The sequence below is a fragment of the Podarcis pityusensis genome (genome assembly GCF_964106645.2).
Source record: "Podarcis pityusensis genome assembly, chromosome: 14".
NCBI classification, from domain to species: domain Eukaryota; kingdom Metazoa; phylum Chordata; class Lepidosauria; order Squamata; family Lacertidae; genus Podarcis; species Podarcis pityusensis.
In genome coordinates, this window is record NC_138039.1 from 1,890,633 (window position 1) to 1,915,042 (window position 24,410).

The window sequence follows — 24,410 nt, forward strand, 5'->3', positions numbered from 1 at the left end:
GTCTGTCTTTCAGCCCAGTTCAAAGAGGACCAGAGAGCAAAGGCCTCTCATGGCATGGAGCCCTGGAGATGCTTGGCTACATGGACTAGTCGGTCAGACCTCATATAAGGCAGTTTGATGAGATGATGCTTTGGGTTCCTTCCAAAACACTACGGAAAATGGATGGCCGGCAGGCATAAATGAGCTGCCAGGAGATCAGACACCACAGAGCAGGCTTCCCCAACCTGGTGCCCTCCAGATACAACCTCAGCCAGCAGGACTCATGGCCAGGGATGTTGGTAGCTGCTGCTGTCCAACCACTGGAGTTCACCAGACTGGGGATCACGGTGGCCGGCCAGGTGTGTGTGGGAAATCAGCAAGCAGGATTCGAGCACAAGAGCCCTCTCCCCTCCTGCGGTTTCCAGCAATGGGTATTCAGATACATTGCTGCCTCTGACCGTGGAGGCAGAGAAGAGGACCACCATGTCCAGCAGCCCCCCAAAGCCCTCTCCTCCCATGACTTTGTCTAATCCTCTTTTAAAGCCCTCTCCTCACATGGAATTTGCCATTTTCTTGGCTGGCCACACACTGGGCCTTCCAACGATGAGAAACGAGGTGACAGGCAGGCTGAGATTCCTGCGTTGCAGGGGGTTGGACTACATGATCCTTGGTGTCCCTTCCAACTCTACCATTCTATGTGCAAGCCATTGGCCCAGACCCTGTGGCCACTTCTCTAAGAGGACCCCAAGACTCTACAGGCCAGTTTGCATGTGCATCAAAAACTAATACACCAACTCCTTGGCCAACAAATGAATATGGCCAACTCAAGGCAATCGAATGCTTTAATTATGTTCTGCACCCCTGCCCTGTTTAAATATTATGCCTACACAGCCGTACCTTGGTTTTTGAACAGCTTAGTTCTCGTACGTTTTGCCTCCCAAACGCCACAAACCCGGATGTGAGTGTTCCGGTTTGCCAACTATTTTCGGGAGCCGAAATATCAGATGGGGCTTCCGATTGGCTGCAGGAAGCTCCTGCAGAAGCCGCACTCTGCTTTCCAAACGTTTTGGAAGTCAAACAGATTTCTGGAACGGATTCTGTTCGACTTCCGAGGTACAACTCTACTACAAACAGTCCCAGTCGCTACCTCCAACAAATTCACATACCTTTGGGTTTTATGTCTCGTTTCCCCCTGACAACAATCCATAATTGCATATGGACTGCAGTCATACCTCGGGTTACAGCCGCTTCAGGCTGTGGTTTTTTGGATTATGGACCACCAAAACCCGGAAGTACTGGAATGGGTTACTTCTGGGTTTCAGCAGTCGCGCATGCGCATGGGCAGAAGCACCGAATCGCAACCCGTGCATGCGCAGACGTGGGTTGAGAATGCTGCATCCCGCACGGATGCGTTTGCAACCCAAGCGTCCACTGTATGTATATTGTCACCAGATCCTGTCTGCTAACACTGCGTTTTGCAGAATTTTGTACAGCCTTTCCCTTTTGCACCTCATGTTTCGTACCTTGCTGAGCTCCTTCCTTTCTTTCCCTTTGCCTCCGTCTTTCTTGGGGCTGAGGGGCGTTCCCTTCACGCAGCGCCCGGCGGCTTTGGCCACGGGGGTCGAGCTGGTCTGCGCTGTGGAGGCCAGCCCGGCCGAAGAGGCTGTGGCGTCGTGGAGGAAGATCCGCTCGCTGCGCCGGCGGCTCCAGAGGTCGTCGTCACTCGCCTCCAGCCCGAACTCGAAGCTCAGGTCCTTTGGGGACTTCAACTTCTTCAGCTTCCTGCTGCTCTTTTCGGACGCCATCTTGGCCCTCTCCAAGCTGCCTGCAGAGGTAACGTCCATTGCGCTCCCTGGCTGGGTGCCTGGGGCACTGCCAGCTTCCGCCAGCCCCTTCTTCCCACGCAGGAGGCCTGAGGGAGACTTCTTCCTGATCTTCACCTCGCTCTCAGAGTCCGTGTATTCAAACTCCGTCCCTAAACGTGGAGAAAAGGGGCAGTCAAACCAAGCAACTCGACTGAACTTGGCAAGGTGCGTTCCTGGTCAAGGGCCAAAATCTGCATTTTTGTTTTGGAAGCAAAGAAGCAGGGCCTTTGCTGAGGGGGCCTCTGTAATGGCCTCTACAGCGGCCGGCTCCTCCATTTTTAAATATATATATATATAGAGAGAGAGAGAGAGATAGATAGATAGATAGATATATTTTTCAATTAAATTTTCTAAATTACATTTTGAAATAGTCATTTAAACAACCTTAAAGCAATGACTTCCCTTCTTCTCCTTCCGTGGTTCATTTTGCATACCATACATCCCTGCATATTTTACATGAACTACCGTATTTTTTGCACCATAACACTCACTTTTTTCCTCCTAGAAAGTAAGGGGAAATGTCTGTGCGTGTTATGGAGGGAATGCCTACGGGTAGCATGCCTACAGATTTTCCTCCTCTAAAAACTACGTGCGTGTTATGGTCGGGTGCGTGTTACAGAGCGAAAAATACGGTAACTAAACCATTCAGTAATCCATTGTTACATCCATCAAAACTTATTTACACCGTTGGATTTAGCTTAAGGCTACCAGCATTTTTTAAATAAACACAATAAACGACCAGCTCCTCCCTTATACGACCTTCGAAAAGGTCTTTCGGAGGCTGGCTTGATAGGTAACCGCTTTGACTCGCTGTTTCCCGGCTGCTGAATTTGCTGCGGTGGTTTTATATTGTCCCATTGCATTTCTATGTAAACAGCCAAGAGGCTAGGAAAGGCAGTATATAACAATATTATATATACGTACCACCTTTCACAGCATAGCTTCAAGGCACCTGACAGCTCAGGAAGATGGCTTATGTTGCAAAAACACACATTGCACATCCCTCCCCCCGGGAAAATAGAAAAAAATATGGATTCTCAGACTTTGGCGTGTGTGTCAAACCATTCAGAAGACATCTGAAACAAGGGGAACTGCCCCCAAATTCTCTCTCTCTCTCTCTCTCTCTCTCTCTCTCTCTCCTTTGAAGATATTTATGTGGAAAAGGTTTGACTTTCAGGAGCTCGGACCTTATTTTGACACGCCTAGCCAGATGTTTAGAAAGTTAATGTGAGTTTTAATCTTGTTGCCTATTGCTTTTTAAACATTCTGAAGTTTTAAATAATTGTGGTTCATATTTGTTATTGATAACTTTACTGTTTCCTCTTCTTCTACAAACCTCTTTGAAGTTTGTAGAAGTTTGTTATGCTTCCCTCCCCTTATGGTTTTGATCTATGGGCTACATTTAAAATGAGGCTGCGTTTTAAGTTACATTTTAACCTGTATTTTAAATTGGTCCCCCCCTCATTATGCTTTTGCTGTAATTTTTACTGGTGTTAGCTGCCCTGAGCCCAGCTCTGGCAGGGGAGGGTGGGGTTTAAATAAATTATTATTATTATTATTATTATTATTATTATTATTATGTGTTTTTACAATCAAACAGAAGCCCAGTTGTCAGTCCCAATACCCTAAAGCCCAAAGTCGTTTCAGTAGCATCCTACTGGCCCTTTCCTTGCATTCTCTTTCAACCACGAGTAGTGCTTTGAGCAGCAGTCGCCTCGAAAAGTGGTCGGTTGATTTTGAAGCAAAATCAAAACCAAAGAAGCCCCTAAAATAATCATTTTTGGCCCCAGAGTGGAAGTCAGAGCTCGAAAGCCTCCGGACGGGGGTCTCTCCTTCCAGTGCACAGCGGCGAAAGAGAGGAAGGGGAAAGTGGACCAGCCGGAAGGTGTGAATCTAAAGAAAGCCGTCTACCTGGTTGAGCTTCCCAGTGCTGGATCCCCACGCTTGCACCCCCTATTTCTCCCCCTTACCTCACAGACTGAGGGGGGAGAGACCCCCCCCAAGGAATTACTGGACCCTCTGCATCTCTCTGGCCTCCTTTTGCCAGAAAGTCTTTTGCTAGCCTGAACCGACATCTCCGTTACCAAATCCAGAAGGAAGGCCAAATTCAGGAAATGAGACTGGGGAAAACCCCCCCAGCGCCGCTCTCGGACCCACAAATGGGTCACAAGATCCTTCCGCTTTTGAGGCGGAGACCTAAGCCTTTGTTTTCTTCAAGCCACAGGTACTTTTCTCAGAAATCCCCCTTGGCTCTGTTCCGACGGTGGGCTCTCTCGCTCCCTTATTCTCAAATGCATATTTTCAAAACTGCATAAAAGGCGAAAGATTTATACGATCTGAGGCGAAACCAGAGTAAGAAAGAGTGAGGAATGGTTTGAGAAGATATTGAATTATTTGAGTAGGTTTGAACAATTTGGGGCAATTAAAATGTTAAAAGTTAAATAAACCTTGTGGAAGGAGGAGTGTTAAGGTATATAGAAGTGTACATATGGTTAATTTGAATATGTTATTATTGAATATTATTGAATATGTATATTATTGAATATGTATATTATTGAATATGTATATTATTGAATATTGTATACCCAATATATCAGCTGCCTGGGAGGTTTCACTGTTTGTGTTTTGGTGGTTGGTAAAAAAAATTATATATATATATATAAGTTTCAGCTGCAGACATTACTGAGGGATCAAGGAGCTCTAGATCACTCTGGAACAGGGGCAAAGACAATACCTAAATTGATTCATGCCCCAACTAGAGATGGAAAGGCCTGGGGGGGGGAACTGGGGGGAAATGCCAATAAAACAGGTCCCCCCCATTTTCCCCTGGGGGAAAACAGAAAAAAACCCTGGGTTCTCCCCCAATTTCCCCGGTTTCTTTCCAGACCTTCCCATCTCTAGTTCCGACCAGAATCCCCAACCATCCAAAATCAGCAGTGCTCACCTGGGGCAAGGAAGAGAGCAAAACAAAGACTTTCCCACACATTTTTTTTCAAAGCCTGAAGGACAAAGTTGCAATAGGTAATAATAATAATAATAATAATAATAATAATAATAATAATAATTTATTATTTGTACCCCACCTATCTGGCTAGGTTTCAAAAGCCACTCTGGGCGGCTTCCACAGAGACCAAAAATACACTAAAATGTCACACATTAAAAACTTCCCTGAACATTACTCAATTGTAATTATTATAAAGGCTTTAAAAAAGAGGGAGGGGGGAATCTGCGCCAAGGTGTCCTTGATTATGAAAAAAATGAATTTTGCAATCCGTATGAAGAATTCAAACCCTCATATTTTTGCATAATTTAATCTTCCGGTTAAGAAGCCGGACACTGAAGGATCTGGGGGCTGAAGCTTCCTGATCACCAAATGAAGGTGAATATTTCAGGGCCTTAGGGTGAAGGGCAGGTAATCAATAAGAAGGGAGGAGGAAGATGCAGACAACCCGTTTCCCCACAAATCTGTTTGCTTGCAAAATGTTTGCCCTTGCACAGTTATGGTAAGTCCATTTATACATCACTGCTGTATCCAAAATCTTTTTTTAAAAAATCGTTCGGAAATGGGGTATTTCCAATACAAAGAGATGTGTGCCTTTGCTGAAGTCAAAATAATAGTTGATGGACTATGCTGAAATGGCAAAACTAACTGGAAGGCTCAGGAACCAAGAGGACAAGAACTTTAAAAAAGAACGGGGAGAGTTTTTTATTTACTTAGGAGACCATTGTAAGCAGATGAAAACATTAGCAGGATTGTAATCACACTTGTAAGGTAACAAAGAATATGGACAATTTAGATGGATTTTATCATGTGGATAATGGAATGATAATGCAGTTGTAAATGTCAACACTAAGAGCCATGGAGGCGATGGGGGGGAGGGGAAGTCTCAAGATTCAGAGTAGTCTCTTTATATGGATAGGTAATTGGTTTTGTTTTAGAATGATATTTGTAAAATCAAATAAAAATTATTTCAAAAAATAAATAATAATAATAACAACAGCAGCTATCTCTTTTTACAACCATCTCTAGCTGTCCTTCAGTATAGTTCAATATAGTTTAATAATACGTTGGTAGTTTAATATAGTTTAATAATATGTTGATAATATTAATATATGACTGCAAGCACTTGGCAATCGTTTTTAATGATTTCTGTGCAATTTTACATACATTTACTTACCAAGCAAGACTAACTGATATTAACTTAACCAAAATAAGACTATGAATTCCCAAGTCATGTTCAAACTTTTTTGCAATTTGAAAGTGAAAAATTCAACAGGCCCTAATGTTGTAGGGGCCAGCTGGAACTGGAGAGAAAGGAAGGACAGAAATACATTCAATCATCATCATAATTACCCCTGAAATAGCCCTGGGCTATTGCTCTGTGGTTATTGAATGTTGACCTGAGTGTTGAGATGATGGAAACTGAAAACCAGGGACAGAATGGGGAACAGAATGGAGCAGCTGGAAAAGGAGGGAGGAGGAAAGACCCCCCCCCTGCACCCACAACCTCCTTCTCAATCCCCCTTTAATTCTCCTTTAAGGCCTTTGCCACACCTATATATATACCTTTGGGGACATTGGGATGCCACAGGAAAGCATCTCAGACCAAACCTAGGTTTCTATCTCCTTGCAATGCAGGGAGATGTGCAAAGATAGAGCAGCGAGAAGCGAGAGGCTAAAAATAAGGCAGGCGTCCTTTCCCGTTCCGAATTCCGCTATAATTCCATTATCATTTAATACATATTAATAAAGGGGGTTTATAAATGGAGCCTTTTTGCAGAGCTGCCTGCCTTCGAAAGATGTTGCCCTGGGGGGACTTATCCAGCCACGGGCACACGAGGGAATTTGAAAAAGTGAAATTTCCATTATTCATGGAGGAAGCCCCAGACAGGCGGTGGTGAGCTGTTGCCAGATGGGGCCGCCTCTCCAGCCCCGCTCCCCTGTCCCAGGATTCATCCCCGGACATTTGCATAGCCCTAAAGACCAGGATGGGACACAGGTGACGCTGTGGGTTAAACCACAGAGCCTAGGACTTGCCGATCAGAAGGTTGACGGTTCGAATCCCCGCGATGGGGTGAGCTCCCATTGCTCGGTCCCTGCTCCTGCCCACCTAGCAGTTCAAAAGCACATCAAGTACAAGTAGATAAATAGGTACCGCTCCGGCGGGAAGGTAAAGGGCGTTTCCGTGCGCTGCTCTGGTTCACCAGAAGCGGCTTAGTCATGCTGGTCACATGACCCAGAAGCTGTACGCCAGCTCCCTCGGCCAGTAAAGCGAGATGAGCGCCGCAACCCCAGAGTCGTCCACAACTGGACCTAATGGCTACAAGGGGTCCCTTTACCTTTAAACCAGGATAGGTTAATGTAGGAATGAGCCCTGCCCTGGGTCAGACCACTGGCCCATCTAGACATGTCCTGGGTTTCCTCTTACTGCCACCAGGATTTATGGAAGACCTTCATCCCACCCTCTTTAACTGGAGGTCCTGGTTGGCCAGATGAAGTCATTCTGTCCAGCCAAGCTCTACTTCTCTTTCAAATCAGAACCAGTGAAGGTGGCAAAGGTACTGTGTGAGTGCCTGGAGGCGGTTGGAGGATGGATGGCGGCTAAGAGATTGAGGTTGAATCCTGACAAGTCAGAAGTACTGTTTTGGGGGGACAGGAGGTGGGCAGGTATGGAGGACTCCCCAGTCCTGAATGGGACAACTGTACCACCGAAGGACCAAGTGTGCAGCCTGGGAGTCAATTTGGACCCACAGCTGTCCATGTAGGCGCAGGTCAATTCTGTGTCCAGGGCAGCTGCCTACCAGCTCCATCTGGTACGTAGGCTGAGACCCCACCTGCCAGCGGACTTTCTCGCCAGCGTGGTGCATGCTCTAGTTATCTCCCGCTTGGACTACTGCATTGCGCTCTACGTGGGGCTACCTTTGAAGGTGAGTCAGAAACTACAACTAATCCAGAATGCGGCAGCTAGACTGGTGACTGGAAGCGGCCACCGAAACCACACAACACCGGTCCTTAAAGACCTACATTGGCTCCCAGTACGTTTCTGAGCACAATTCAAAGTGTTGGTGCTGATCTTGAAAGCCCTAAATGGCCTTGGCCCAGTAGACCTGAAGGAGCGTCTCCACCCCCATCGTTCGGCCCTGACTCTGAGGTCCAGCTCCGAGGGCCTTCTGGTGGTTCCCTCACTGTGAGAAGTGAGGTTGCTGGGAACCAGGCAGAGGGCCTTCTCGGTGGTGGCACCCGCCCTGTGGAATGCCCTCCCATCAGATGTCAAGGAAATCAACAACTATCTGACTTTTAGAAGACATCTGAAGGCAGCCCTGTTTAGGGAAGTTTTTAATGTTTGATGTTTTATCATGGTTTTAAATATTCTGTTGGGAGCCTCCCAGAGTGGCTGGGGAAACCCAGCCAGATGGGCAGGGTATAAATAAATTATTATTATTATTATTATTATTATTATTATTATTATTATTATCATCATCATCATCATCATCATCCAGATTGGAGGAAGAACAAATTTTAAACTTGTGGGTTCTGTTTTGTGTTCTCCTAGCAGGCATCCCCAAACTCGGCCCTCCAGATGTTTTTGGGACTACAACTCCCATCATCCCTAGCTAACAGGAGCAGCGGTCAGGGATGATGGGAATTGTAGTCCCAAAACATCTGAAGGGTCGAGTTTGGGGATACCCGTCTCCTAGGAACCTGAAGCCAACACCTAGAGTGCAGTGCAAAAGACATACAGACGCTTAGAGCTGAAGAATGCGGTGCCTCTGAGCGTCTGCAGAGCGCGGGGATTAGTTCGGAGCGCCAGAACTGAGCCTGACCCATCGATGCAAACTCACCCATCAAGCTCTGCCTCTCTTCCTTCTTCTTGGCTTTCTGCTTGGCTTCCAGCTGGACGATGGAAAGAGAGGGTGGGATGATGGGGCTGGGGAGGGCGCTGGCCGCAAACCTCGCCAGAAGCCCCAAGCCGCTCTCATCCAAGGCGGGGGACGAAAGCCTGCCGCTGTTCCCCACTCCATAGTCCCCCGCTTCCTCCTCCTCTTCCTCCTCCTCCTCCTCTTCCGAGCTGGAATCTGGTAGGAGACAAGATGGCGTTACGAATCTGAAGCGTGGCGCAGCCAAGCAGCCTCTCTCTCTCAGCTGATCACAGCAGCAACGCATCTTGCAAGCTCTCAGCCCAAACAAGGTTCAGCTTTGGGTTGTTGTCTCTGCATTGCCGGCTCCTTTTGGACTGCGGTTCCCATCATCCCTGGCAGCTGGTTCTGCTGGCTAGGGATGGTGGGAGTTGTAGTCCAACAAGACCCAATTTTGAGAAACGCGAGGTTTGAGGAATGGGTAGGTGTATGGGGGCAGAAATGCAGATCACCTGGCCCCCCTTTTGCCCAGGCTCCATCCTTGAATCAGTGAGATTTACAGAACAGAGCGAAGGACCTCTAAGACCTCAGGCCAATTTTGGCTCACCACTTCGGCCCAGAGGCCATTTCCCCAAAACTGCCCACCTATTACTGTATTTTAATATTTTGTTGGAAGTCGCCCAGAGTGGCTGGGGAAGCCCAGACAGATGGGCGGGATATAAATAAATTATTATTATTATTATTATTATTATTATTATCATCATCATCATCATCATCATCATTATTTGGTAGAAGAGGGGCTCAGTAGAGAGAGGAGACTCGCGAGGAGTTATAGGGCTAGAGAAGGCCAACAACTCTGGGCTAACACTGCCCTCCCCCCATGAATTTAATTATTCTTTAACCGTATCAGTTAACAAACATGGATACATATGCTATAATGTTATTGTTTCAGTTAAATAAATTGTTTACATTGTTGTTAATGATTATTTTTCTCCTTCCAATAAAGTGCAGCAGAAAAGATTGTCCAAACAGAAACAGCTAACTTATTAAACCTCGCAATAATTTCATAATTATCGGTCTATGTATTTCTAATAGTATAACCACATCAGTAATTTTTGACAGAACTGTAAAAACTACTCTGAAAATTTATTATTCCAAAAATGAAACCTTCATCCGGTTGTAAATATTAAGATTATACCAGCAAGAACAAGTCTTTCTGTAAAAAAAAAAATAACAATGATTTAAATCAAGTCTTAATGACTAGTGATTTAAATTTTAACCGCTGCGCAAGTTGTGAGTGACCTGCGTTGAGTTTCTTAGCTGCTGCCAAAAGCTTACAGGACAGCTGCACCTCCAAAACTGCTCGCTTAGTGTGGATTTCAAATGATACAAACTGGGAGTTTATTTTAGTAAGGCTTATCTACACACACACACACACACACACACACTGGATTGCTGAGTGAGTGACCCAAAACTTTATGGAAGTATCCTGGACGTTGATCTATTTTTGTTATTTACACCCCACATTCGCATTCTAAAATAGAAACCAGCGCTGGAAAGGGAACCCCCAAAGGCCATCTATCCCAACCCACAGCTACAGCATCTCCAGCAAGTGGCCGACAGCATCGTATCCCAAAAAGGATCCTCAGGGTAGCTAAGAGCCGGTGTAAGATAAGCTAAAAGTCAATGTAACACATAGATGTGCTAAAAGTCACCCTCGTTAATGAGATTAGGAGGACGCCTTTTTTTGCGGTACCATCACGACCAAAATCTGCTTTTGATAGCCCCCCCGACAGAGCAGCAAAAATAAGGGAAGCGAAAGTTTGACCAAGCAACAGACAGACATTTGTTAAGTCACCACATAAATGCAACAAGGGGTGCGGGATGGGGGGAGCGGAGGGCGAGCAATGCACACGGAAGATTAATTTGGCATCGATATCGCAGCAAAGACAGGACGGTTTCATCACAGAGCCAAGCAGACTTGCAGTGTACAAAGCTGGCTAAGTGCAGGCAGACGTTAGACAGCTATGGGGTCCTCCACATCTGGTTTTAAATTGGCCGGTCCAAATTCCAGTAACTTTGGGGTTTTCCTTTCAGAGTCTTACACGCATTTGCAGAAGGCATAACAAGCCTCAGTTATTTTTCCATTTGCGTTTACATACTGCCGACTCCAGAAATAGACTTCCCATCAGCGACAATAATAATAATAATAATAATCAATCATCACTGTTATTATATTATTAACTCTTTCAGATGGTGGCATTGCTATTATTATTTTGTCTCTAGGAGTGACGCAATATTTACTATAATATACCGTATTTTTTGCTCTATAAGACTCACTTTTTCCCTCCTAAAACGTAAGGGGAAATGTGTGTGCGTCTTATGGAGCGAATGCAGGCTGCGCAGCTATCCCAGAAGCCAGAACAGCAAATGGGATTGCTGCTTTCACTGCGCAGCGATCCCTCTTGCTGTTCTGGCTTCTGAGATTCAGAATATTTTTTTTCTTGTTTTCCTCCTCCAAAAACTAGGTGTGTCTTGTGGTCTGGTGCATCTTATAGAGCGAAAAATACGGTGATAATTACAGGCAAGTGTGGTGCGGAGGTTAGAGGGTCAGACTAGGGCCTGGGTTCAAATCTCCCCTATTTGGCCATAATGAAGCTCATTGGGTCATGGGTTTGAGTTCCGCAGCGGGGTGGGCTAGATGACCCTTGGTGTCTCTTCCACCTCCACAATTCTGTGATTCTGTTGTGACATGCAAACACGGCCACAGAGCTCCTCTGCCAGAAGCTGAGTTTCCGCCTTGCAGACACCGACCCACTTTCCAAGCAAAGAAGTCGGCGCAACTGGAGTTCATCTTTTTTTAGGGCAGCGGCCTACTTCTCGTTCAAAGGGCGGGGAAGCAGAAATCCTCACTCAATTTTTGTGCGTTGGGTAAGTAGGAAACTTCCGAGGGGCGTAGAAAACGAGGCCGGCAAAGGAGGTCTCGTGTTTTCCCTCGAGGGATATCCTTTGTTCCCGAAAAACTTTCTCCATTCTCACGTTGCCTCGGGCGGAAACGTTCGCAACAGATAATAACCCACCCCCCGATAATTGTCGTTTTTTCTGGAGCCCTCAGCAAGAAACAGCTGGCTGTTCGCAAAAGTTCCTTGCGGCAATCGAAATGGGCACGCTTAACTTTTTATGGAAGAGAAGGACCGGGAGGGGGAACCAGAAAATTTCAGCGTTTTTGTCATCGAAAACTGAAAAGACCACGAGGCTGCCGAGGTTCAAAGAGGACGTCAAAAGGGGGGAACAAAAGCGTTTTTTGCCTACCTACATAACAAGGTTTAGGGACCTTTCGCTGCAGAGTGCCTGCCCTGCTCCAAGCCAATCGCTTTGCCTCTTGAGCGGAGCGCGAGAACAAACGCGAAGGACCGACACAGACATGGAAAGCATCATGGGGAGGGGTCAGGGGCAGAGGGGCTGCAAGGAGAAAGCGAGCAATGCTAGAAAAGCTGAGGTTAATTCATGGTTTAGTAAAATCAGGGAAAGCCATTAGAAACGCCGCTACCCAAATATCCCTCGTCGTAAAGCGCTCTTCCCTCCCTCCCTCCCTCCCCTCCCCACCAAGATTACGCCAATAATGCACATTTCCAGAGTTCTGTTTTCATCACTGAACAAACACCTAATTTTTATTATTGTTGTTATTTTGGTGGTGGCGAGGAGTCCTGTCTCTTCATCTCTCGTTCCCCCCAAAACCCTAGCCGGGAAGACGTTTGGGGGCAAAGAAGTAAAAGGAAAACAGGGAATTATTATTTTTTTGACACTATAGAGCAGCCACCCCCAAACTCGGCCCTCCAGATGTTTTGGGACTACAACTCCCATAATCCCTGACCGCTGGTCCTGTTAGCTAGGGATGATGGGAGTTGTAGTCCCAAAACATCTGGAGGGCCAAGTTTGGGTGATGCCTGCTTTAGAGCAAATTCTCTATTTGATCCTCCAGAGCAAAGATTAAGCAAAATTTACTTCTTTTTTTAAAGGAGGGAATAGATTTCTTCAGGGTTTGAGGTTTACTTTAAAAAGCCTTGAAAATACAGCTTATGGGGCAAGGAGGCGGGCTAGTGCTAAACTACGGAACAGGAAGGAACATTTACAGCGCGAGCCAAGGCACACTTACTTAAAAGCCATTCCCCTTGTAGTCAGTGGTGTTTACTTTCAGGTAAGTGTGCACAGGATTGCAGCTTAATAGAAGTTATGTTAGATATCTTTACTGGAAAGCCCTCCCCCTCGGGTTCCATCTTTTCTCTCAATTGCTTTTAAAAAAAAAATTATTATGGTTCTTCAACGCTGCCACTGATTTCATGTTTCTGCAACCCCATTTTATAGTTTTCTGTTCCAGAAGTGAGCAAACTTGGATTGAGGGTGGGGGTCATGGCTGTCAGCTTTTCCCTTTTCTTGCGAGGAATCCTATTCGGAATAAGGGAATTTCCCTTAAAAAAAAGGGAAACATTGACAGCTAGGGTGGGGGGAGGCAGCAGAACAGGATTAAAAGGAAGATCCAGCGCCAAAAATAGTCCTTCTGTGACCACAAGTAGGATTTGAACCCAGCTCATCAGATAAAGTCTTTACTTTGAAGGTAACAGCTGCATTCTACATCTCCCTCTTCCCTCTTGCTGGTCTTTGCGGGATCCAAAATTGAGGTGTCTCTCCAATGACCTTTCCCCGTTACAATTATTGAATCAGTCGCTCTAAAATCGGGAAGAAGAGGGAGCAGGGACCCTTGTGGTCTAGCAGCCTAGTCCCAAACATTTCTCCTTTCACCCCTTTTTCTCTTTCTTTCTTTCTTTCCTTCCTTCCTTCTCCCTCCCTCTTTGCCAAGGGGCAAAGGGCACTAATAAAATTGCTGTTTCCCCCCCAAGGCCTTGCATTCAGATCTCTCCCTCTACACTGATCTCATATTAAGTAATTCCTTTGCTCTTGCACATTTGTTGCAAGGTCTGAAATATTCATAACCTGCTTTATTTATTTAATTTTTAAAAAGCAGAATTAATAGGGGTGGAGGGAAGCCTTAAAATTATTAGAGCCCAATTGGAACTGACAAAGAAAAATCGGTTTCATTTTATAGAATTAAGCCATTTTTAGAAGCAAAAATTACTAAGCTTAATCATTCCTTTTTTCTTTTCCCAAGCTACGTCTTTCTTCCTTTATAAAAGTGAATTTGCGGGGGGGGGGGGGCTGGGGAAACAGCCCACTGTGGAATAATCTGTGCCGAACATGACAAGCTGTGTTTTGGAGTCGGGGGGGGGGGGAGAGATTGATGCATAATGTGCTTTTCCTCCTGGAAAACAAAGCACCTTCAGAGAATCTGCAAGCCAGGGATATTTGAATAATACAAAGAACGCCACAATTTTGTTAATTCTCTCTTTTTCTTTGGTGCTAAGACATCGGGAGCGATGAAGGGACAGCGGAATGGGGCGAAGAAGCAGCAAGCTAAAAAAAAAACCCCCACTAGCGAGAGATGCAGCAAGAGAGACGAGGCAGACTGGTTTAGTTAAATACAAACTGGATACTTTTAATAGAAAGCTTGGTACCAAATTGCAGTACAGACATCGAGGGGGCACTCCCACACAACGTGGCATCTAAGTTACAAACCTCCTCCCAAGACCTCTAACACATGCAAAAAAAAGCAAAGAACCACATACAACAACAGCGATGGCGGCAAGAGATGGAGGGTTAAAAAAAAGGAAAGGAACAGATTTGGGAAGGGTCGGGATGGACAGCAAAGGCTAAATGCTCCAAGGGATCTTAGAGCTCTTAGAAGAGCGAGTCAGTAATAAAATACAGGGGTACCTTGGTTCTCAAACTCCTTGGTACTCAAACAACTTGGAACCCGAACGCTGCAAACCCGGAAGTAAGTGTTCCGGTTTGCGAACTTTTTTCAGAAGCCGAACGTGCTCCATTTTGAGTGCTGCACTTCCATTTTGAGTGTTACGCTGAGGTCTGTCTGTTTTTGCTATTTATTTTGCATGTTTGTTTGTTTTTGCGGCTCTTTTTTATTTTTGTGACAGTGTGGAACCCGGTTCAGCTACTGATTGTGTGACTGCAGTACATTGTTTATTGCTTTCATTTTATGGATCCATGGTCTCGTTAGACAGTAAAATTCATGTTCAATCACTGTTTTAGGGGTTGCTTTTAAAAGTCTGGAACGGATTAACACATTTTGCATTCATTTCTATGGGAAAGAGCGCCTTGGTTTTGGAACGCTTTGGTTTTGGAACGGACTTCCAGAATGGATTAAGTTTGAGAACCAAGGTACCACTGTAATAATAATAATAATAAGAGCTAGTGGCAAAAGCAGATGTTGTTGTTTTGCAAAAGAAAATACCAACAAAAGCACCATGAGGACCAAGATGGTCAGCCGGAGCCCCTCTCCCTGCTGCCAACACGCCCCTCATTCACTCAAACACCGACGCTTTGTTTGGTTTTATAATCTAGTAACCTTGATCGAACGAGTCCTCTGAAGAATCACTGAAGGAAGACCCCTCTCCGGGCAGCAAGCAAAACTGCGGCTTCCTGCTTGCCGTGGCAGCCAGTTTAGATTTGAGAGTCCTGGCGGCACAGATGCCTTTCTTGGCTGCCGCCCTGAGGCCTCCTCCGGCCGTCCGGCCGCTCGTGGGGGCCACCACACCGTACAGGCTGGGGGGTCTCGTTCTGGAGCCGTGAGAAGACCACTCGTCCTTCAGGGATCCGTCGTCTTCCTCAGAGTCTGTATCTGCAGCCAACGTAATTAATTTGGTGGGGTGTTCAAAACAAGGTGACAGAATAATTTGCAGAGGGAGAAGGAACCCACCAGCCGCCCTGATTGGCTGGGGCATCCCAGACAGACGGGCGAGGTATAAATAGTAAAATTATTATTCCTCGCTTCCATTTGGCTGCACACCATTGGAGAAGGCAAGGAGAACCTTGACTACCTATCTGTTGCGGGTGTGAAGCAAAATGTTCTTCAGGACCAACGCTTGGCTCCTAGATTGCTGAGGGAGTTGTATTGATGCTACACACAACTGTATCCCACATCGTTCTAGTAATTTCTGTAAAAAACCACCACGTGGGGACACTGCATGGTTCTTTCACGTGCAAATGGTGGTCGATGGCGCCGATATGGGGAGACAATGTGCCATTTTCTCAAACAATTCACGTGGCGGTACTGGAATAGTGTGGGATTCAGACAGTTCGAAGAGGAAACTGCCCCAAACCAGCAATGTATGAATGTTTAGGCAGTATATTTGTAAGCAAGGAACTTCTCCTTCACCTATACAGCGGAACCTCGGCTGTTGAGTGCTTCGGAAGCCGAACACCGACAATCCAGAAGTGAATGCTTCCATTTTCGAACTATGTTCAGAAGTCAAACGGCTTCCAATGTGTGTTTCTCCATTTTTTTTTTTTTGGTCTTCTGAAGGGATTACGTTCAACAACCAAGGTTCTGCTGTAGAAGAAGAGTCTACAGAATTCAAAAGGGCAGCAATCGGGAATTCATGGCCCTGCGGACATTGTGGGACTCCAACGGCCACCATCTCTCAATATGAAGAACGTCAGAAGACCCGGCTGGAGCAAGACCCTGGCCCATCTCGTCCAGAATCCTGTTCTCACAGCGGTGAAGCAGGTCCCTGTGGGAAACCTGCAATCAGGGTCCGAGCACAAGAACAACTCTCCCCTCCTGTGGTTTCCAGCCAGTGGCTGGTAGCCATCAAGAGCCCTCTCCCCTCCATGAATTTGTCCGATCCACTTCTAAAGCTGTCCAAATTGGTGGCCATCCCTGCGTCCTGTGGGAAGGAGTTCCACAGTTTAACTGTACTGCATGAGGAAAGACTTCCAACGTTCAGCTTCATTGAATGTTTTAGGGTTATGAGAGACAGAGAAAATTGGTTCCTAGTCCTCTTTCTCCTTGCCGGGCATCATTCCTTAAATTTTTGTCGTGTCACTGTTGGGCCCTGCGTGGCTGGAGCTGCTGGGAACTGGAGTCCAATGACATTTGGAGAGCCGTTGGTCCCTCGCCGCAGCAGAAGAGGCAAGCCATGCGGCACGGATTGTGGGATCAGCCTAAAGATCTCTCTCGCCCTCGCCACCATGCTCTGAGAAGCACACAGGCAGAGATGGAAAGCAGCCTTTGTCTCTCACCACAGATCCCAATTAGTGGAGATCCAGAGGCAAGATGGCGGCCGATCGCCCTTCACAGTTCTCTCCAGTGTGGCAAATGCTGAACGGAAATCCATTGGACATCCTGATGGAACTGCTTTCTAAGATCCTTCTGGTCTGATCGTCCCTCGATCTATTTGCCCCCACCCCCGTGGTGAAGCAGGGCTCCGTCACTGCCACAATGAGCCTAGAGAATTTGAACCAATATTCCCCAGCCTGGTGCCCTCCAAAGGCTGACGGACTCCAGCTCCCATCAGCCCCGGCCATCATGGATTAAGGGGGCGGCCGTCCAAAAACATCCAGAGGGCAGCAGGTTGGATGAAGCAGGATTAAACCTTTGCAAAGCCCATCAGAAACGCAACAGCTGAGGAAGAGCAGAAATAGCCAAGTTACTTACTGTACGAATAACTGCTAGCTTCGGATATTGTGGGGGAAATGGATGCCTTCAGGTGACCCTTGAGCTTTAGCCCCACCTCCATCTTCTTCATTTTGGCAGCCATTTTGTTTTTACCTTCTTTGGGGTCTTTCAGCGAGTAGCTCAGCGTTTCAGCCAAGCTCCTCTTCTCGTCCCTGCCCAGCGAGGGCTCGTGGGGAGACGCGTATCTGCCGCCGTAACAGCCGCCATTTCTCGGCCTCCCCGCCGAGCCGTCAGCAAACTTAAAAGGGGATTTCAGCTTGCTGTGTCTGCCGAGGGAGAGCGCTTTGTCAAGCTTGCTCACCAGCTGCTCCTGCTCGGACGCCAGCTTCTTCTTCTTAATCTTTAGCTGGCGAAAGAAAGGAGGAAAGGCAACGAACGGGACACGGGTGAATTCGTGGCACAGACGTCTCCGGTTTGGCCCTTCTGACTACACTGAGGTGACTTTTGAACTTTCTGCCTTCGGGGCAGAACTTTCCTCACAGAGGAACCCTTAGATGTCGTTCATGGGACAAAAGAGCATCATGAGGAATTCTGGGGCATGTACTTGGGCATGGCTCTTGCATGGCACCTGCCACTCCTACTGGACCTCACCCAAAAACCCACATGGCCTGAGAACATCTACACTTCGCCAGGGAAGATGGGTAATAGTCAGCAAGGAGCCTTGTCTTCCCTGGTCCTGAATGGGGTAACTGTGCCCCTGAAGGACCAGGTGCGCAGCCTGGGAGACATTTTTGGACTCACTGCTGTCCATGGAGGCGCAGGTCAATTCTGTGTCCAGGGCAACTGTCTCCCAGCTCCATCTGGTACGCTGGCTGAGACCTTACCTGCCAGCGGACTTTCTCGCCAGAGTGGTGCATGCTCTAGTTATCTCCCGCTTGGACTACTGCAATGCGCTCTATGTGGGGCTACCTTTGAAGGTGACCCAGAAACTGCAACTAATCCAGAATGTGGCAGCTAGACTGGTGACTGGGCGTGGCCACCAAGACCGGTCCTGAAAGACCTACATTGGCTCCCAGTAGGTTTCCGTGCACAATTCAAAGTGTTGGTGCTGACATTGAAAACCCTAAACGGCCTCAGTCCAGTATACCTGAAGGAGCGTCTCCACCCCCATTGTTCTGCCCGGACACTGAGGTCCAGCTCTGAGGGCCTTCTGGCGGTTCCCTCACTGCGAGAAGCGAGGTTACAGGGAACCAGGCGGAGGGCCTTCTCGGTGGTGACACCCGCCCTGTGGAACGCCCTCTTGTCAGATGTCAAGGAAATAAACAACTATCTGACTTTTAGAAGACATCTGAAGGCAGCCCTGAATCTGTAAATTTTAATTGTTTCACTTTTTGTTGTTGTATGTGCTGGAAGCCACCCAGAGTGGCTGAAGCAACCGAGACGGATAGACGGGGTTTAAATAATAATAAAAAATATTAACTACCAACCTCGCTGGAGAAGTTTGCCAGCACGTCCTGCTCATCCCAGCTGCGATTCCGTCCTCTCAGCTTCCCGCTCCTGCTCTCCGCATCGTCTTCTTCAAGGATGAGGCCCCTGTGCCTTTTCCTGGTTCCTTCGCCAGCCTCAGAGTCTTCGGAGAGCAGCAAGGATTTGCTCAGCCTGGAAGCCAGATAGAAAATAGTTGGTGACCGGATCTCCCTTTACCTTCCCTCGCAGGGTCACGGGAGACAAACTGTAGATCCCCCTTGGGATCTGGCACTTTGGTGGCGACCAGTAAGAGTGACAGGAGGGCTGTGGCTAGAGAGTTCCTAAAAACAAAGGCGTGGCGGTTATTTACGACATTCGGTACCTCCGGCAGGATGGGAAGTCGTGGAGACGTCGCTCTGTGTTTCTGCAAAGTCGAGGGCAAAAGGAAGGTAAAGGCTAGAGGCATAGAATAGTTGCGTTGGACCCTTGCTGAAATTCACACTTTGCAATTGCAATGGTATTTTGTCTTACTTGATCGCAAAGATCATCTCCTTGTCAATATAGTCTTGTTACAGCCATAGAATTATATAAAGTGGTACCTTGGTTCTCAAATGCCTGGATCCTCAAACACCGAAAACCCAGAAGTGTCCCGGTTTTCAAACGTTTTTTGGAAACCAAACGTACAATGCGGCTGTCGGCTATTGTTTCCAGGCGCCTGCACCAATCAGAAGCCGCGCCTTGGTTTTTGAACATTTCGGAAGATAAACGGACTTCCGGAACAGATTAAGTTTGGCACTTTTGTTTTTGCTATTTATTTTGCGTTTTTAAGGCTTTTTCGGTTAGTTTGTTTTTGTGACTGTGTGGAACCAAGCGCAGCTACAGACTGATGGATTGTGTGACTGTGGAAATGGATAAAAGCCCCCCATCCAAACAACGACTATCATCAGTGCAGGTAAGAAAAAAAAGTAGTTTTAAATTTTATCATCTACAATGTTGCCTTATTTATTTTACAGTACAGTACATTGATTGTTGCTTTCATTTTATGGATCAATGGTCTCGTTAGATGGTAAAATTCATGTTAAATTGCTGTTTTAGGGGTTGTTTTTAAAAGTCTGGAACGGATTGATCCGTTGTGCATTCCCTTCTATGGGAAAACGCACCTTGGTTTTGGAACGCTTTGGTTTTGGAACAGACTTCTGCAACGGATTAAGTTTGAGAATCAAGTTACCACTGTAAATAAAGAGTTGTGGGGTATCCCTGAAGGGTCATTGAGTCCAAACCCCTGCAATTCAGGAACCTCAACTATAGCATCTCTGACAGATGGGGGTGCCCCCTCTACTTAGAAATCCCCAGTGGAGAAAAGCCTGTTGCACTTTTTGTGGTTGTTACACAGAACGGCGCCCTTGCGTGCAATTTTGATTTCATCCTTTGCCTCTTTCTTTTTCCAGCCACTCTTGGGCACACTTCTTCAGAGCCTAGGGCTTGCCGATCAGAAGGTCAGCAGTTCGAATCCCCGCGACGGGGTGAGCTCCCGTTGCTCAGTCCCTGCTCCTGCCAACCTAGCAGTTCGAAAGCACGTCAAGTGCTAGTAGATAAATAGGTACCACTCCAGCGGGAAGGTAAATGGCGTTTCCGTGCGCTGCTCTGGTTCGCCAGAAGCGGCTTAGTCATGCTGGCCACATGACCCGGAAGCTGTCTGCGGACAACGGCGGCTCCCTCGGCCAATCTAGCAAGATGAGCACGCAACCCCAGAGTCGTCTACGACTGGACCTAACAGTCAGGGGTACCTTTACCTTTATCTAAGGTGCTACTGGACAATTTTTATATATATTTCAACTGCGTCAGACCAACATAGCTACGTACCTGAATCCCCAATTATTTTGTCAATAGAGAGCTGGCTGGCAGCTGTTGCAGCAAAAGAACAGGGGGCGCTGCCAGAGGCGTTGGTTTAGGGCACCCTGGGAGCAAAAATCCCAAGGAGAGGTAAGCCTAATTCAATAAATTGTGCCTCAGGCAGAAGAAATTCTGCAGAAAATAAATAAATCACATTCTTGCAAATGTTATTCCAATCCAACTGCTTAAATTTAGCACAGCAGAACTCTGTTCTGAGCTAGCAGGGAGCAGCAAGACATTCTGCAGGGACCTTATCCGTAATTAAGTTCAGCCACTCCCAGGACAGTATGTCCTTGGCGCTTTGAAACGGCAATTAAAAGTTCTCTGGTGAAACAATCATAATCTTGCACCATCGAGAACAGCTGATTCTCTGTTTATTTGGCTTTTGCTAGTCACAGGGGAAGGCCAAGGGGACTCTGCTCTCCACCTCCCCCCCCCCCATATACTGAAATTGGGAAGGCAACGAGATGTTGAAAGGCAGTCTAGAAATATTGCAAATGAACAAACAACCCCTGCTCTGACTTTCAAGATTCCACCAGGCATTTACACACCTCCAGACTGAAAATCTACAGACTCTCTCTCTCTCTTTCTCTCTGTACATAAATTCTCAAGATGTTTTAATTCAGCATTTGGTACCCATTGCTGCATGTGCACAGAATGGCTACAAACTATATATATTTCTGGGCCAGGATTATGTTCATACGAAACCTGCCGTGGCCCAGGAATTTAGCGGCAGAGTGGCAGCTTGGAGATCTGAGGCCACATGGGTAGAGCTGGGCAATATCTGGTTTTCAACACTGTGATATTATCCTCAGCCAGGGCCAGGGCCTTCTCAGTGATGGCTCTGACCTGGTGGAATGCTCTGTCCCATGAGACCAGGACCCTGCAGGATTTAACCTCCTTCCGCAGGGCCTGTAAGACAGAGCTATTCCGCCTGGCTTTCAATTTGAACTTAGCCTGATCTTTTATTCCCCTTCCTTCCCTCCCTCTCCCTTTTTTATGAAGATTACCCGCTCTGGGATCCCACAGCTAATTCTCCCCTGGTCTCCTCCTCCAATTAGGACTAATTCAGCCAGCTAGCCCTGGTGGTCATCTAATGTTTATTGGATGGATCCCCCCCCCCCCAAATTGATTTTTGAATTCTGAATGTATTGTTACGTTTTATACTGTATTTTATGCTGTTTTTTGTTGCCTCAATTAAGTGTTTTAAACTTGTTGTTAGCCTCCCTGAGCCCAGTTTTCTGAACCAAGAAGGGTGGAGTATACATAATAATTTATTATTAGTTCTTTATTATTATCACCAGCCAAACATTGTGATGTATATCGCTATGTCACAATGTCTGAAATCAGGATGGAGTTATGTGGAGTTATGTCTGGGGAGTCTAGAAACCCTTTGCTCCCTGCTATGCTTTGCTCCAGCCTGCGAGACAGAAGCTATCCTGAGACCCACCAGCAGTTTCTTTTCTTTGGGGGGGGGGCAGCTTTCCAAGCCAGATTCAGCTGCAAGGGGGCACAGGGGACATCTGCAAACTAAGGGGAAACTTATATAACGTACAACCCTATCTTACAAGATATGGGTTCAGTTCCAAGGGCTCCACATATACACAAAAAAGCACACGGTGTGTCCACCCACCATGTATTGGGGGGCGGAGTTCCGGCTTCAAGGTCCATGCACAAAGGCAAAATTGTATAAAAGCCACCAGAAACGCAGACAGACATTCCTACCTGTCCAGAGCAGGTTTTGCCCTCCACATCACTTACTGGGCTCTGGGATGTTTGCATAATAATAATAATAATAATATATTATTTGTACCCCGCCCATCTGGCTGGGTTTCCCCAGCCACTCTGGGCGGCTTCCAACAAAGATTAAAAATACATTAAAATGTCACACATTAAAACTTCCCTGAACAGGGCCCCAGAGCCCCCGCACCTCTTTGCTGGAAATAAAAGGTTTTATCAGCCTCTTAAAAAGCTTTGTCCCCCCATTCTCCAATTATTTAGTTTTACCACCATCCTCACAAAGCTGCAATCATGTTAAGTACAGATGAGCGTAAGTTGCAGGTCCTCTGCATATTGTGCAATCGCATCTTACGGGGTGCGTATGTGTTTTCAGTTCCAAGACTCCTGCAAATACAGTCGTGCCTTGGAAGTCAAACGGAATCCATTCCAGGAGTCCGTTCGACTTCCAAAAAGTTTGGAAACCAAAGCGCGGCTTCTGATTGGCTGCAGGAAGCTCCCCGCGGGACGTTCAGCTTCCAAAAACAGTTTGCAAACCGGAATCGTCACTTCCGGGTTTGCGGAGTTCAGGAGCCAAAATGTTTGGGAACTAAGCTGTTCCCAAACCAAGGTATGAAACAGTGCATACTCACACACTTGGAACCGAAACCCTGTGCAAGCATTCGATGCCGCTGCTAGATTTTGAGAAGCCACCCAAGTTCCTGTGAGATCTTGCAGGAGCATCCCAGGCCCAGAGGGAGAGCGGCAGGGCTTGGCGCTGGCTGGGTGCCGTCCCCACACTGAGCTTGAGGGGTTCCAGCCAGCCTTCAAGCCCGTATATTTGAAATCTCGCAACTTAAGTGCACATCAGATGCGGCCGTCAGCGGCGTAGCGTGGGTTGTCAGCACCCGGGGCAAGGCAAGTAATGTGCGCCCCCTAACCCCTAACCTGCCGCCGCTGCCAGCTTCTTCTTGCTGCTGCCTGGTCTGGTCTGGTGTGGTTCTCTCCCGCGCTCAGCGCTGCGCTGGGCGGCCGCTGCACTGTCCCTCCCCCAGATACTCCCTCGCTCTCTCTCCGCACCGCACGCCTGGCACCCACCCCCTCCACAGTGGGCGGCGACCCAGCGGTTCGGATCGGATTCGCACAGCCAGCACTGCAGTGAGAGAGAGTGAGTGAGCCAGGTAGGGGCAGAGAGCTGCGAGTGCGAGCGCGGCCCCCCAGATGTTGCGCCCGGTGCGGCCAGCCCCCCCTGCACCCCCCACGCTACGCCACTGGTGGCCGTACTGCAGACATTGCCCTTCTCCTCTTGACTATTTTTAACGAATTTAAAATATATCGTAAGCTGCCTTGAGAACTTTGGTGATCAGGCCAGGTGTAAACACTCCAAATAAATGAATGAATCAATAGTCTTGAACTAAGCGGTATGGAATAGCGGAGGAGGAAGTAAAGGATCTGTGCAGCGACACACATGGATCTGGTATTCTGCCTTTAAGGAAACGGTAATTCCAGACCCTCTCGATGCAGAATGCGGCTTCTTTTAAGATTCCCATCATGTTTGTCCACACAGACATATACATCAGTACCTTGGTTCTCAAACGCCTTGGTACTTGAACAACTTGAAACCTGAACACTGCAAACCTGGAAGCATGTGTTCCAGTCTGCAAACTTTTTCTGGAAGCCGAACGTACTCCGCTTTAAGTGTTACACTTCCGATTTCAGTGTTACGCTGAGATCTGTCTGTTTTTTGCTATTTATTTTGCATTTTTGTTTTTGCGGCTCCTTCTGTTTTGGGGATTGTGTGGAACGCAGTTCAGCTACTGATGATTGATAGATTGTGTGACTGCAGTGTATTGTTGATTGCTTTCGTTTGATGAATCAATGGCCTTGTTAGCCATTCATGTTAAATTTCTGTTTTTGGGGTTGCTTTTAAAAGTCTGGAACAGATTAACACATTTTGCATTCCTTTTTATGGGAAAGTGCGCCTTGGTTTTGGAACGCTTTGGTTTTGGAACGGACTAAGTTTGAGACCCAAGGGACCACTGTACACATCAAACACACTTACACAAGCCCCAGATAGCAGCAATTTCCACACGTTTCCCAAA

At 47.0% G+C, this 24,410-nt stretch overlaps 1 protein-coding gene across 3 annotated transcripts in view; it reads right to left on the bottom strand.

Moving 5' to 3' along the window:
- LOC308462905 (trinucleotide repeat-containing gene 18 protein-like) overlaps window positions 1–24,410 on the bottom strand; it is a 124,435-nt gene that overhangs the window by 20,928 nt on the left and 79,097 nt on the right. For all 3 annotated transcript variants that reach the window (XM_080980895.1, XM_080980894.1, XM_080980893.1), the window contains 5 exons: window positions 18,720–18,891; window positions 17,272–17,638; window positions 15,181–15,453; window positions 8,688–8,921; window positions 1,503–1,954 (listed from right to left, as the gene is read on the bottom strand). In XM_080980895.1, coding sequence (XP_080837021.1) covers window positions 1,503–1,954; window positions 8,688–8,921; window positions 15,181–15,453; window positions 17,272–17,638; window positions 18,720–18,891 — 1,498 coding nt within the window. The remainder of the gene's footprint in view (window positions 1–1,502; window positions 1,955–8,687; window positions 8,922–15,180; window positions 15,454–17,271; window positions 17,639–18,719; window positions 18,892–24,410) is intronic.